Genomic DNA, 15,283 nt, shown 5'->3' with positions numbered 1-15,283 from the left:
TGCCGTTCCCCTCACAGCTCCGTAGGCAAGCACCATGGTCTTGTAGCGGATGCGAGCTTCAACTGGAAGCCAGTGGAGAGAGCGGAGGAGCGGGGTGACGTGAGAGAACTTGGGAAGGTTGAACACCAGACGGGCTGCGGCATTCTGGATGAGTTGTAGGGGTTTAATGGCACAGGCAGGGAGCCCAGCCAACAGCGAGTTGCAGTAATCCAGACGGGAGATGACAAGTGCCTGGATTAGGACCTGCGCTGCTTCCTATGTGAGGCAGGGTCGTACTCTGCGGATGTTGTAGAGCATGAACCTACAAGAACGGGCCACCGCCTTGATGTTAGTTGAGAACGACAGGGTGTTGTCCAGGATCACGCCAAGGTTCTTAGCGCTCTGGGAGGAGGACACAATGGAGTTGTCAACCGTGATGGCGAGATCATGGAACGGGCAGTCCTTCCCCGGGAGGAAGAGCAGCTCCGTCTTGCCGAGGTTCAGCTTGAGGTGGTGATCCGTCATCCACACTGATATGTCTGCCAGACATGCAGAGATGCGATTCGCCACCTGGTCATCAGAAGGGGGAAAGGAGAAGATTAATTGTGTGTCGTCTGCATAGCAATGATAGGAGAGACCATGTGAGGTTATGACAGAGCCAAGTGACTTGGTGTATAGCGAGAATAGGAGAGGGCCTAGAACAGAGCCCTGGGGGACGCCAGTGGTGAGAGCGCGTGGTGAGGAGACAGATTCTCGCCACGCCACCTGGTAGGAGCGACCTGTCAGGTAGGACGCAATCCAAGCGTGGGCCGCGCCGGAGATGCCCAACTCGGAGAGGGTGGAGAGGAGGATCTGATGGTTCACAGTATCGAAGGCAGCCGATAGGTCTAGAAGGATGAGAGCAGAGGAGAGAGAGTTAGCTTTAGCAGTGCGGAGGGCTTCCGTGATACAGAGAAGAGCAGTCTCAGTTGAATGACTAGTCTTGAAACCTGACTGATTTGGATCAAGAAGGTCATTCTGAGAGAGATAGCGGGAGAGCTGGCCAAGGACGGCACGTTCAAGAGTTTTGGAGAGAAAAGAAAGAAGGGATACTGGTCTGTAGTTGTTGACATCGGAGGGATCGAGTGTAGGTTTTTTCAGAAGGGGTGCAACTCTCGCTCTCTTGAAGACAGAAGGGACGTAGCCAGCGGTCAGGGATGAGTTGATGAGCGAGGTGAGGTAAGGGAGAAGGTCTCCGGAAATGGTCTGGAGAAGAGAGGAGGGAATAGGGTCAAGCGGGCAGGTTGTTGGGCGGCCGGCCGTCACAAGACGCGAGATTTCATCTGGAGAGAGAGGGGAGAAAGAGGTCAGAGCACAGGGTAGGGCAGTGTGAGCAGAACCATCATGACACCCACCCCCTCATAGAACTCTCCCTTGATGAGGGCAGCAGCGATTCTACTGAGGATGTCACTGTTGGAGACCAGCTCCTCACGGCCAAATCGGGCGGCCTTGACTGGTAAGCCCACCTTGAGGTAGAGGTTGACGACGCCCATGAAGTCCTCCTCCCCCTCTTTGACCTCGCCAACCTTCTCATGCTGGTTGGTCTCCATCAGCCACTGGTAGTAGCTGTGACGCAGGTTGTTCAGCTCTGGGAAGACAGACTAAGTCCTGAGTACTGGCTACTCCACAGTCTCTTAGTACTGGTTTACCTTGGCTTCAGCGATGCAGTCGTCCCACATGTGAAGCTCCTGATACATCTCCAGCACCTCATCAATGGCATTGTACAGAGCACACCACACTTAATTATACATGAGGCTGGGAGTCTCTGAAAGTCTCAGACCAAACTCTCCAGATTCATGTTCTCTTACCGGCTCCATATAGTACAACTCTGCCAGCTTGTAGTTCTTGTCCAGCATGGCAAGGCGTGCTTTGACTTGGTAGAACTCTGTACCATCACCACCCTGGAGATTAGACAAGTGTCACATACAGGTAATATCAACTAAATATCAACTAAATGGAATGTCCTTTCTAGCAGACTGGTACAGACTTATGCATTAGCAAGCAGACCACTGCAACAATGGCTAACAGGTGTGTGTGTGATAAGCATTACTGGGGTTTAGTAACTCAGCGGAGTTGAGTGACGTAATGGATTGAATGAATGGCCTGGCCAGCCAGGGAGCAGCCTAGCAGACAGGGGTGCCAGGCTGGGAGGGGGGGTGCCAGTGTGGCTGCTGCCCACACTCCAGGGGCCAGAGAGACCCACACAGGGGCCCCAACTGACACCCAGGGCTCAGCCTTGTAGCCCCCAGATGGAACACCTGGATTGGGTTTCCTCCAACAGAGCATTCAAGTGGACCCAAACTAGAGCCTCCAACACTACTAAGGGGAGAGACCAACATACACTACAACAATATTTTTAGTCTCGTTCAGAAAGCGAACTTGAGACATCCCCCAAGGCAGCAAAGCACCTAAAAGAAACACAAAAATGGCTTAAGGGACAATGAGGGTGCAGCTAAATCAAATGTTTACAGATAAACGTTTAAACCTCTAAAACAACAGCCTTAACCCTGGAGCATGGCTAAACACAAGAACGTTTCAATGGCTTTAACCTGGGCCGGCTGTATTACCAGCTCTTTCAGAGAAGTTGCATCACGCTAAAAAGCTGCGCTCGCCATCTTATTAGCAAACCACACTCCATTTACATTCTCCTCTCCGGACAAAACTTTTTCCTGCAATTATGCAAATCAAACTCCATACATAACGAAATCTCGCCGCATTATTGATGCCATGCTACAGTGAAATCTAACTTTCACCCCCCAAAAATAGAAGGAAAATGCCCATAAAAAAAGGGGAAAAATGACAAAAACTTGCTCTGGTGGTGCTTGCTTAAGCAAAATGTCCTATTAAGAGAAAGACTTCTCTACATGAGTATTACAGAGTAAACTCAGCTCTGGATGAGCTGCTTGGCTTTTTACTATTTCTGCCCCCCAGTCACACACACAGCTCAGAAAACCACTGAGGGGAGGGGCTCCTCTAAGCTAAACATCTTCACAGGAGACAAGTCACTTTTCACAACTTAAAACAGAGGTATAGAAAAGACTGCATTAGAAGATAAGCCTAGTTTTGCTGAGTACCCCTGGGGGACACACAATGGCATGTATGGAGAGTGTGCGTGTGTGTGGGGCCCCCAACTGTGCTGACCTCTCTGCGATGTGGAGCTGGTGGGCCTCCAGGGACAGTTTGCTCAGAGTTTTCCACTGAGGACATCTCCAGAGTCTCCAGGAACGCTGTGGCTCTGAGGAAGACACACACACGTGAGTCACACAGCAGGACGATTCCCAGTGACAACACACAGCAGGAGAGAGCCACAAAGAATACAAGTAAAAACATATTCAACAGAATCACATTATGTTTTGAAGCTATACGGTGACAGTTCGACCACCCCCCCCAAAAAATATTGAGAGAAAAAAAAGTGCTGGTTGTTGAAATAGACTTCATACACTTCAAATAGGGGACACGGTATTTATTTCCAAATGGGTGGAATGCACACCGAAATAGCATTAAAATTGCATTTTAAACCCACAAATTCCACCCTTGCATGGATGTTGCACAATGTGGGATCTAATCAAAACCAATTCAGAAACAAGTATAGTAATAATCTCTTGACACTAGCTGCCACTTTCATGCACTGCAAAAAACCCACTGCATTCTTCAGGGATGCAAACTAGTAAGGGCCCAAAAAGGTGACCTTCTTCACTGAAACATGCAAACAATAAATCCCTGCTAGGGGGAAATGCAGGTTTTAAACAACAAAGAATGTATCTACATGATCAGTCTCTGTGCGTAAAAGAGGTTAATGTGAACCGAACACACAGCTAAAAAATGAAAAGAGAGCAATCCAATGTTATTTGTTGCCAAGACTTTACTGCAAATGGCACTCAAGTCTTGAGAAAATAAACAATACACTAATATTGCAGTTAACCATGACAGCCTTAATAATAGAATGCCTGTGACCACACATAAATACTGCACTCTGGGAAAAAAACCCATCTTAAAGTAGAAATATAATCAAAGAGGCATTGTATTTTTGCTCTATTATAGTGGCCAGTATAGACATTGATCAAGTGCACATGGCTACATGTGTGCAAAAATAACTTAGAGTATAAAAAAAGTATAACTCCCCCCTCACTCACATGTCTTACTGTCAAGTTCAACACAACAAAAACAATATATTTGGGCTACACTGCACATTATTACATTGAACACTTTCTGCCTGTGGACATCTGTTCTATAATGTGCCAGAAAAAGTGAGAAAAATGAAAAGTGTGTGGTGTTCCATTCACCAATAGTGGCACCCAGATTAAAACAGGCCCAGCTCCAGCTGATCCCTGAATCCACTTGTTTAACAAGCATTTTCACCTCATTTCATTCTGAAAATTAACCACATACTGTAGAGGGAAAACATGTGTTAACAGATAGTGGTTAGTTCGTTAACTAGTTAAAATGCACACAGATTGTCAGGGTCCAGTAAACAACTAATGTGTTATAATCTGAGGAAAGGCAAGGAGTCGTATACCAGTTAATAATGTAACGACCCTGGGTTTATAAACGCGGATATCGACTCTGCCGCTTGAACATGCGTTTGGGGCACAGTCGAGAGCGCGCTTTACCTCGGGCTAGAAGGTCGAGGGTTCCAGACCTGCTGTTTCATTCCAATGCTATAGCGAATTGGTTAGGTTACTAATGTTAGCTCATCTGATGTTGTAACGTTATCTGTCTGACTTTATTAGCAAGCTCATTTTCACACCATAAACTCAATTATTTGATCAGATAAATTGGCTAACATTGCTCAACATTTCTCTGGCTACGGAGAATTCGATCCAGCTAGCAAGATACTTAACTATGGGAATACTTGTTCAATCACACTTTCTCCCTCACCTCAAACTTTCCAAATGCCAGTAGTTTTTCGGCTACAGCTCATGAAGTACGCTTCATCACCTTCTCACCCCCGTCCCGGTGGTCAGGCTTCTCACCTTACCTCTTCGTTGTCGTTCAGGGGACGCGCTGGTGTAACTGACAAGCTGCCTTTCCAGAGGCGCGCTGATGCTGTAACTAGTAAATTGGTTGTATCTTCTTCCTTCAGTTGCGTACTACGCAGCTGAGCCTTGGATACAGCAGCCAGTATTTCTCAAAACGCGCAACACTCGTTCGCTTACAGCCAGTAGTGATCCGAGATGCTAAATTAGCCCTATTCTCAGCCCTTATAGCTCTGCATTCCGAGGCCTAATCAAATATTTAACCTTTATTTAACTAGGCAAGTCAGTCAAGAATACATTCTTATTTAGACCTACCCCGGATAAACCCCAAACAGGACGACGCTGGGCCAACTGTGCGTTACCCTATGGGACTCCCAATCACGGACGGTTGCGATAGCCTGGAATCTAACCAGGTTCTGTAGTGACGCCTCTAGCACTGAGATACAGTGCCTTAGACCTCCGCGCCACTCTGTGGAGGACAATGAGAACACAAGCATTAGGAATAGACCTCCCGAGTGGTGCAGTGGTCTAAGGCACTGCAACGCAATGCTAGCTGTGCCACTAGAGATCCTGGTTCGAGTCCAGGAGACCCATGGGTCGGCGCACAATTGGCCCAGCGTCTGAGTTAGGGAAGGGTTTGGCAGGCAGGGATGTCCTTGTCACATCACGCACTAGCGACTCCTGTGGCGGACGGGGCGCAGTGCACGCTGACACGGTTGTCAGGTGTACAATGTTTTTGCCGACACGGCTGGCTTCCGGGTTAAGTGGGCATTGTGTCAAGAAGCAGTGTGGCTTGGTTGGGTTGCGTTTCGGAGGACACACGGGTCTCAACCTTCGCCTAGTCCGAACTGGATGAGACAAGACTAACTACCAATTGGCTACCACAAAACTAGGGAGAAAAAGGGGTAACCATTTTTGTTGTTGTTAAAGGAATGAATGTTTCTGAATGGCTGGGGGGGGTAAAAAGAAGACCAGCTCACAGTCGGTCACATTGGGTTGAAGTGGGTACTAAACTTCATGGTCTGGTCTATAAATAGAAAGTAGTGGAGTCAGCCCAGCCCACGAGGTGACGCTAGGCCTTGCCAGCTGGCCTACTGTGAGGGAACAGTAGCACATGAGTTGGCAAGGACCTCCCTCTCTCACCCTGAGGGGGGACATGGTGGCTTTCTCTGGGCTGTCGATGTTGTAACACACACACACACACAGGTCACCTCTGTTCTTGCCCACCACTACGTCACTGCCAGGAACCCACTGCAAGTAGGAGCAGAAACTCAACACTGTGGTTTTAATGCTGCTCTCAACATCATACAGGTGGAGCTGAGGGGGGGTGGGGGGGGGGGGAGGACAGTGATGCAAGGAATCAAAGAAACTCAAATCAGCAGTAATGCACCTTTCAAAACTAGAAATCAAGGTCTACTGGGTCCTTTACAACAAATTCTAAACCATAGCAAAACATCCCTTGAGTGTACAAAACATTGTGAACACCTTTCCAAGACAGCCTTCTCCTGGATTCACCTGGACAGTCTATGATCCAGTATTGAGGTCACTTGTTAAATCCACTTCTATCAGCGTAGATGAAGGGGAGACAGGTCAAAGAAGGATTTTTAAGCCTTGAGACATGGATTGTGTTTGTGTGCCATTCAGAGAGTGAATGGGCAAGACAACATATTTGCCTTTGAACAGGGTACGGTAGTTGGTGCCAGGTGCATACGTTTGCGTCAAGAACTGCAATGCTGCTGGGTTTTTCACACTCAACAGTTTCCCATGTGTATCATAGTTCACCATCCAAAGGACATCCAGCCAACTTGACACAACTGTGGGAAGCATTGGAGTCAACATGGGCAAGCATCTCTGTGACACGCTTTCGACACCTTGTAGAGTCCATACACCAACGACTTGGGCTGTTCTGAGAGCAAAAGGGGGGTGTGAAACTCAATATTAGGAAGGTGTTCTTAATAGTTTTTTTTACACCATGTATGAGTAGAATTTGTCACTTCGCAGTCAGAAGCTCCCAAAGGGATTCCCAATTAAAATGGTTGTCATCCTTTGCCCAAGAGAGAGCACATCAAACAGGCATAGCTCTAGGCAGCCCGTTACTTTGAGCTGCTGCCTCACCCGCAGCTTCTTGTACCTGTAAAGCAGCTTGCGCCCCATCTAGTTGAGCTCCAACAAGTCAGTCTTGGGAGTCATGGCTGATGGTTCCCAGGTTGTAACCGCCAGCCAAATCCACTGTGAGTGGGAGGGAGAAGATTACCTGAGCTGTGCCTGTAGGGCATAGTATCAATCACTGACGGGCGGCTGAGGGAGAGAGAGAGAGAAAACATTCAACTCCAGAGTGATTGAACTAAGGGGAGAGGTGGTGTATCACGTTTAAAGCCACATTATATATCTATCCATCTGCTAGAGACAAGAGATAAATGAAAGATATGTTGTGACTGATGGGCTAACAGAACAAAGACATAATGAAATATGAATACGGCAATGTTCACAGTCAGCATCCATCCACTCGAACAAACACATCTATGATTCTCTCATAAATCATTTGACAGAGGCCTGGCATTGCCTCTCCTTTTATTCTGTAATTAAGCTTCCGAGAAACATGGCTAAAAAAGCATTTTCCAATTTACACTTTCAGAGCAGGTTAAGTACACAACTGACAATGCGAGGGAGGGAGAAATAAATAACTGCGCCTGTCATTCAAGGGGGAGAAATAAATTGCATGGAGGTTGCTTCTCATTTTCACCACCTAAAAATAAAAAACAGCTCGGCAGCCGACAGAAGGACATCCCTGGACTTAATTAGCACAGGAAGTGGACCGGGCAGATGGTGCTCAGCTCAGCGCTGCTTGGGCGGTGATTCAGACTTAACACAGCCGCTCGCCACCTCGCATGTCCGGACCGCCGTGGGGTCAACACCTAATTGAAAGGCATCGTTCTCAGAAAGTGGCATATGCCCGTTTGTTTCAGTATCTCTCTGTACCGGCCCTCACAGGGCCCGGCGTCTCAGGCTGCTCCAGGGAAGAGAGGGAAGAGGGGGAGGGTGTGGGCACGCTACAATCAAACGGTCGTTTACCTAATCAATACCTAAAGCAACGTGGGGGCCAGGTTGCTCGAAGCAGCACCTGCCTGCCTCCACATGAATGGGGATCATTCATCACAAAAAGGGGCAAGTCAGCATCTTTGTGTGTTAGACACTATCTACAATAAGAGTAGAGTGGTGGGCTGGGCTGGAACTGGGGCTGAGAGTGAAGGTTGCAAACACTTAGTTCAAAGATTTAGCAGTTACTTCACACGGGCAAGTTGGCTGCAAATCACTTCAATAGATAGATTATTTTATCTCTGCTATTACTATTTTACACTTCTGGAAATACAAAAGACCATGTATTTTTGGCCTGAGAATTAAAGTTAGTCAACAAGCACCCCAGTCAACCTTGGCTTAACCTGAAAAAATATATTTCTGCAGCACAGAAGTCATGATTTTATGTCCTCGGTCTCAGGGAGCATACTCTCTGCATCATACATATTCATAGCATCACCTTCCACAAACACACTTACCAATGGCAATGGTCTTGATGTCAATCAGGTAGGCTAACTTGTTGCTGTCTTCAACTCCATTCTGTTTGCGCTCATTGAGACAAACACTAGAGATGCAGACAGTGTGAGGCAGAAAGATCAGGGAGCTCAGGAAGAATGTTAATACCAGCCTGAACCTCCAAACATTAGCACAGAAGTAACTCCAATCTGACAATCTTGACAGCCTAAATACAGTAGGATGGATTTGTAATGACTAACTTTGTCCACTGAAAACTGTCTTGACAGCTCTATGCAAAAGACGTATCCTTCTTATTCATTCAAACTAAGTATGCCTTACTGTCATGTACAACCAAAGCTCAACACTACCACCTAGTGACCATTTTTAACATTACTGTAGTAGACTGGAAAAAAGGTATATGGCTGTGCTAGTAAGTGATTAGAAAAATTCATAAACTGCTTTCTATTATATAATATGCATTAGAAGGAAAATGGGTGAACACCAACCAGATGAGATGTGGGTTCATGAACTCAGTTCTCACTGATCCCAGGATGTTGTTGCTGCCGTACTCCACCAGCATCAGCGCCCCAGTGTTGCAAATCATACACAGCTGACAACACATCACAGTCAGCAGCTGACTCCCTACTCTGAGACAATTCAGAATTCCTATGTTGAAGAAGCAATGACAGCCAGTTAACAGGTGCATGACAGGTATTTTCTTATTCATAAATGGGGATAGCAGTGGCTGAAAACTCCTCACAATAACACATAAAAACTGCAGACAAAGCCAAAACTGGGAATTGTACCATTTCATTTTCAAAGAAGAATTTCTCATTCCCCCTGGGAGCCCTGCCATCTGAAAAAAGAAGAGCAGAGGGGTCTTTGTTCACCTGGGGTGAGGTGCGGTGGGCGACACTCCCTGCTTTACACACATACCTGCAGCCAGGGCGTATTATTATTATTACTACATGTCATTTTCAACATCAGCACTCCAGCATAGGAAGGCTCCTTAAACTCACAATTAACCAGATATTAGCAGACTGAATCCTGACAGCCCTCAAACTTCTTATTAGAACTTTTTAAAACAGGTCCTTGGAACTTCATCCATAACCCTTGGTTACACGGTTATTGTTCCAGCTGTAATGTTGAGACGTCGCATAGAGGGGATGGTGGCCTACAATAGACACCAGTCAGCGAGGGCAATTAAATGTATTTTCTAGTACTTAAGTGTTTTAGCTTTTTATGGCTGCAGGGGCAGTATTGAGTAGCTTGGATGAAAAGGTGCCCATTGTAAACGGCCAGCTCCTCAGTCTCAGTTGCTAATATATGCATATTATTTTTAGTATTAGATAGAAAACTCTAAAGTTTCCAAAACTGTCAAAATATTGTCTGTGAGTATAACAGAACTGATATTGCAGGAGAAACCCTGAGGAAAATCAAAACAGGAAGTGGCTTCTATTCTATAACCTGTGGACAGGTTCTTTACAATCACCTGGAGAGACAATGTTCAGTTAGATAGACTGAGCCACAAACCCACTGACAAAGGCGTAGAGAGGAGTTGGCAGTCGCAGGTTTAGAACTACTGAGTTTATTAAAGCCCCCTCTCTCATTCATATATATATATATATATATATACACACACATATATCTAAATAAATGCAGGACGAGACCTAGCGTGGAGATTGGAACCAGGTGTGTGTAATGATGACGAGACCATGGGTTAATGAGTGAAGGGCGTTTGCCAGCAGCAAGAAGGCCTGCAATGCCAAACACCTGAGTTGGACAGGGGGGGGATCCAAAGCCAAGGCTGGTGTGACACCCGCAAGGAATTAAGTGACATGGCTAAGAAGAACTGTTGAGTCCACAGAGGGTGATGTGAAAAGCAGTGAAGGCGGTGAATATCACAATGTACCTGACTCAGTCCCTCATAAGTCATCTCAAATTTGTTCTTGTAGATGCTCCTCCAAAGGCAGCAGAAAAACTGTTCCACTCCGCCACACAGTGTACTCTGAACACACGGATTGACAAAAACACGTTCATTAAGTTTAATTTACAAAAAGCTCTGAAAGGCAACGTGTAGCCTACTTTCTACAGTACTTTCAGAGCTAAATCAATTATGGCATGGGGTGTGCGTAACAGGTGTGTTCGTACGTGTATGGTTACTAACTGCACAGAGGCGTGAGCCGTCCTTCTTCCAGGCCAAGGCAGTGATGGTGTACAGGTTTGGAATCTCTTTGGGGGATGCTTCGTCCCATGCTCCTTTCAGAGGACCCCAGTTGAAGACTTTGAACAAAACAATTTATCACCCAGAAGAACTTCCCAGCAATGTAAGATACTGTATGAGGTTGTATTATCATGCTTATTACCTGAATGATGATGTATCAAAATGAAGACTGACCAGTAATAGCTACCGATGACCACAGACTGTCCACCGGGGCTAGTGGCCACAGTGAACTCTTTCTCAGCGTGTCCTCGGCTGTAGTCAAAAGTCTGCTGGATGTGACCTTCCCTGCCATAGGCCACTATCTTCTTGTCACATCCAGCCACTATGATGCTGTTGGCTCCCCATGCCAGGGCATATGGTTTGGCAAGGGTGGGTCAACAATTTACCCTGCAAAAAGATGAGACATGCACATCAATACACAACATGCATCAATGCACATCTACCTGATACGGTTTCAACTGTGAACCAGAGACAGTATACAGAGAGGAGTTCACTATTATTGTGATCACCACCAGATTACAACTTTGAGTGAAAAGGTTGAAATAAAGAACAAGAGCACACTGTTGTCAACGAGACAACGTAGGAATCTTCTCCGTAGACTGTAGATGACTTGTTTGTTTTTGTGTTTGCAAGGTGAACCTGAGAGGAAGCAAACAAAACATGTCAAGATCCAACACAATGTTCAGAAAAATCATTGAACTTTGTTAATAAAAAAAAATGCTGTCAATAAATTTTTAAAAGATTGTGTAAATGTTTACACACCTTTCCCTCAGTTAAACCAAAAACGATTGCATGTTCTGCCGGGCCATAACAAACATGTCAAAGCACTCTGAAACAGGATGAAATGTGTTTAATTTGAATGTTGTTGATTAAAATAAGATAATTTACAGTCTTTACAAATTTGTTGCAGATTACCTTCTCACCCCTGTGTGAGGGATAAGAAGGATGCATCACAATTGATACAAGGAGAGGCTACAGGTCGGTCAACTGTGAATTAAAACCCAGCCAAAATACAACTATGAGAAGTATGAAGTTATGCTTACCATTCCTCTTAGATTTTGTAGACATAACATAATTTATCAGTTTGGGCAATGGCAATTTTTGTTGAGTCGGGAGAAAATGCCATGGCCTTGACAAATCTAATTGTATTAGTCACATGTGCCGAATACAACAGGTGTAGAGCTTACAGTGAAATGCTTACTTACGAGCCCCTAACCAACAATGCAGTTTCAAAAAAATATGGATAAGAATAAGAGTTAAAAGTAACAAGTAATTAAAGAGAAGCAGTAAAATAACAATAGCGAGACTACATACAGGGAGGGTACCGACACAGAGTCAATGTGCGGGGGCACCGGTTAGTTGAGGTAGTATGTACATGTTTATTTTTGAATTGATCCTTTATTTTACCAGGTAAGTTTGCAGCAACGACCTGGGGAATAGTTACAGGGGAGAGGAGGGGGATGAATGAGCCAATTGTAAACTGGGGATTATTAGGTGACCGTGATGGTTTGAGGGCCAGATTGGGAATTTAGCCAGGACACCGGGGTTAACACCCTTACTCTTACGATAAGTGCCATGGGATCTTTAATGACCTCAGAGAGTCAGGACACCCGTTTAACGTCCCATCCGAAAGACGGCACCCTCCTCCTCCTACTGGCCCTCCAACACCACTTCCAGCAGCATCTGGTCTCCCATTCAGGAACTGACCAGGACCAACCCTGCTTAGCTTCAGAAGCAAGCCAGCAGTTGTATGCAAGGTGGTATGCTGCTGGCGACATGTAGGTAGAGTTATTAAAGTGACTATGCATAGATGACAACAGAGAGTAGTAGTGGTGTAAGGGGGGGGGGGGGGGCAATACAAATAGTCTGGGTAGCCATTTGATTAGATGTTCAGGAGTCTTATGGCTTGGGGGTAAAAGCTGTTTAGAAGCCTCTTGGACCTAGACTTGGCGCTCCGGTATCACTTGCCGTGCAGTAGCAGAGAGAACATTCTATGACTAGGGTGGCTGGGGTCATTTTATAGGGCCTTCCTCGGACACCACCTGGTATGGAGGTCCTGGACGGCAGGAAGCTTGGCCCCAGTGATGAACTGGGCCGTTCGCCCTACCCTCTGTAGTGCTTTACGGTCGAAGGCCGAGCAGTTGCCATACCAGGCAGTGATGCAACCAGTCAGGATGCTGTCGATGGTGCAGCTGTAGAACCTTTTGAGGATCTGAGGACCAATGCCAAATATTTTCAGTCTCCTGAGGGGGAATAGGCTTTGTCGTGCCCTCTTCACGACTATCTTGGTGTGTTTGGACCATGTTAGTTTGTTGGTGATGGAACTTGAAGCTCTCAACCTGCTCCACTGCAGCCCTGTCGATGAGAATGGGGGCATGCTCGGTCCTCCTTTTCCTGTAGTCCACAATCATCTTTGTCTTGAGACAACATAGCTCTTCGTTCCATACTGCAAGAAGGTTGGGCTCCCGAGTGGCGCAGCGGTCTAAGGCACTGCATCTCAGTGCTTGAGGCGTCACTACAGAAACCCTGGTTTTAATCCAGGCTGTATCACAACCGGCCGTGATTGGGAGTCTCATAGGGCAGCGCACAATTGGCCCAGCAACCTCCGGGTTTGGCCAGTGTAGGCAGTCATTGTAAATAAGAATTTGTTGTTAATTGATTTGCCTAGTTAAATAAAATAAATATCACAACATTATCACTCGATCAGACACAGCTTCAGTTGAGCATTTCAGGGAAAAGCTTCCGGTATCAAACTGACCTGACAAAGTGGTGTGTATGTAATTGATGTGAGTATAACATGTGATAGTCAAACGACAATGGTGGTGATAACTCACCTTAGAGTCAGCAGGCTTAGTAGAGAACTTATCCCTTTACACCTCTGTCCACAGTGCATACAGCACATTTTATATAATTCGGTGCCCATATCATACAAGTCACTTTGGTAGCTCCCTCCTGTGGTAAATGGACCACAAATTGGATAACATGTCAGTATACTTCACACGACGCTAGCTGTACCCTCAGTGAACCCGGCACATAACGCACTGCTGAAGCTAGAAACATACTGTTAAGCATTTCGATACACCTGCTTTAACATCTTCCAATCTGTGTACGCGACAAATAAACTTTGATTTGACAGTGTTCTTCAATACGGTCTCTGGAGCCACACCAAAAAGCCTAACGTCGTTACACACAGACACTGTCCCTGGGTCATCCGTTGAATAAAATTGACATAAGTTAGCTACTAAAAAAAAGCTAGTTAGCTAGCTAGTTAAGGACACATACTAAGTCTAGCTAGATACTAGACAGAGCTAACTAGCAGCAAGCTAACGTTAGTCATCAAAGCATTAACGTTACGTACAGTAACGTTTGCTAACGTTAACTTTAGCTAGACCTGGTGGCTAATGTTAGCTAGTAACGGTCATGTTTGCGGCCGTTAAAAGGGTATTCAGATGTTTTAGTCGCATGGTTAAAATCTAGAATAATCTGTGTAACTGCTGTAATGTGAAATCGTTAGAAAATTAAATATGATCCCTAAATTATTGCTGTTGACGTTAAGTAGACTGAGTGACAAGGGAGGCAGACATTTTGGTAAACATCCGTCCTCCCTGGTTACCGTTGTCTGGCACGTACGTGGGCGTGTTCAAATTTTCCGTTTTTAATCTCACGTGCATAAATACAGTGAAATCCCTTTCTTGCTAACTCCGTTCAAACCCAACATGCTGTAATCAATATTGCACACAAAAATAATACAAGGTAGGAAAAAACACGAGTAATTAGACCGGACGATCGTGGTTTACTTTTGTGCGCTACCCACTATAACTAGTGCTTTTATTTGTAAATCCGGAGGTTCGGGAACGAGGGGGGTCTGGTGTACAAGGAACGCATGAGACAAAAAAAATCCCCTTTATTGAAAAGCATTGAATGCATATCATCATCATCGCATTTGAGTAGTGGCATAGAGCAGGCATAGAGCAAGTGACACAAATGGGTTACATTTTTAGTACTCTAGGATCCCAGAAAATGTTGGTATTTTATAAAGGAATTTAAAAGCAATTCAAAGACATTTTCCATGACTGGAGACTATATTTTTTAATACTGCACAGATTAAATCCATCAATAGCCTAGGCCTGAGGTGCTCAACTACTATTTGAGGTCCAGTCACAAATTTCATAGGTGGCAAAGGTCCAGATATATAATGTAATTTATCAGCGTAGTAACAAATCCTAACCTGTACACACCACTCTAGTTGGCAGAGAGAAAATGTTGCAGTTTTAAAGCAGATTGTCCACATTTTGCATGGGGCAATTTCCTTGAGTTCATTGCATTCTTCCATATTTAATTTGTGTTTATATGATACCAGGGGTCAAAGCCCAAGCAAGTAAAGTATTTTTTACCATGTCCTGGGTACGGATCCGATCCGCCGGTTGAGTATGGAGGGCCTAGGTCTAGGTGTGTGGAGATGCACATATTGTAGGCTACAATACCAGGAGGGAAATTAGTCCTAAAAACATTTTTCAGTGTCACTGACTCACCC

The 15,283-nt window shown here is 45.5% G+C and overlaps 1 protein-coding gene across 7 annotated transcripts; it reads right to left on the bottom strand.

Annotated features, from left to right (window-relative positions):
* Window positions 1–51: 51 nt before the first annotated feature.
* On the bottom strand, window positions 52–14,339 carry LOC115107798 (intraflagellar transport protein 172 homolog). Of its 7 annotated transcripts, none has more exons than XR_010460875.1 (10): window positions 11,512–14,339; window positions 11,311–11,388; window positions 10,892–11,136; window positions 10,677–10,808; window positions 10,438–10,533; window positions 9,332–9,381; window positions 9,032–9,191; window positions 8,549–8,634; window positions 7,126–7,292; window positions 52–3,253 (listed from the first exon to the last, which is right to left on the bottom strand). XR_010460875.1 is itself a non-coding variant. In XM_065008796.1 (10 exons), the coding sequence occupies exons 8-10, from the start codon at window positions 7,146–7,148 to the stop codon at window positions 1,758–1,760; spliced, it is 279 nt and encodes a 92-aa protein (XP_064864868.1). In that variant the 5' UTR covers window positions 7,149–7,292; window positions 8,549–8,634; window positions 9,032–9,191; window positions 9,332–9,381; window positions 10,438–10,533; window positions 10,677–10,808; window positions 10,892–11,388; window positions 11,512–14,339; the 3' UTR covers window positions 52–1,757. The 7 variants fall into 7 exon arrangements, 3 of the variants coding, with proteins under 3 accessions (XP_064864868.1, XP_064864867.1, XP_064864866.1); XR_010460873.1 differs by having other exon boundaries at window positions 10,892–11,388; window positions 11,512–11,578; window positions 13,584–14,339; XM_065008796.1 differs by having other exon boundaries at window positions 52–1,919; window positions 3,160–3,253; window positions 10,892–11,388.
* Window positions 14,340–15,283: the final 944 nt, after the last annotated feature.

This window comes from Oncorhynchus nerka, linkage group LG24 (assembly GCF_034236695.1).
Source record: "Oncorhynchus nerka isolate Pitt River linkage group LG24, Oner_Uvic_2.0, whole genome shotgun sequence".
NCBI lineage: Eukaryota > Metazoa > Chordata > Actinopteri > Salmoniformes > Salmonidae > Oncorhynchus > Oncorhynchus nerka.
Note: the sequence above shows the minus strand (reverse complement) of the source record. Positions and strands in the feature narration are given on the sequence as shown.

Coding starts and splice junctions, on each gene's coding strand:
- LOC115107798 (XM_065008794.1), bottom strand. CDS start 5,491: ATGCTTGTGTTCTCATTGTCCTCCACAGAGTGGCGCGGAGGTCTAAGG. Junction 3,254..5,309: donor CTGTTTGGGGTTTATCCGGG/GTAGGTCTAAAT, acceptor TGTCTTCCTCAG/AGCCACAGCGTTCCTGGAGA. Junction 1,920..3,159: donor CAGCTCCACATCGCAGAGAG/GTCAGCACAGTT, acceptor TCTAATCTCCAG/GGTGGTGATGGTACAGAGTT.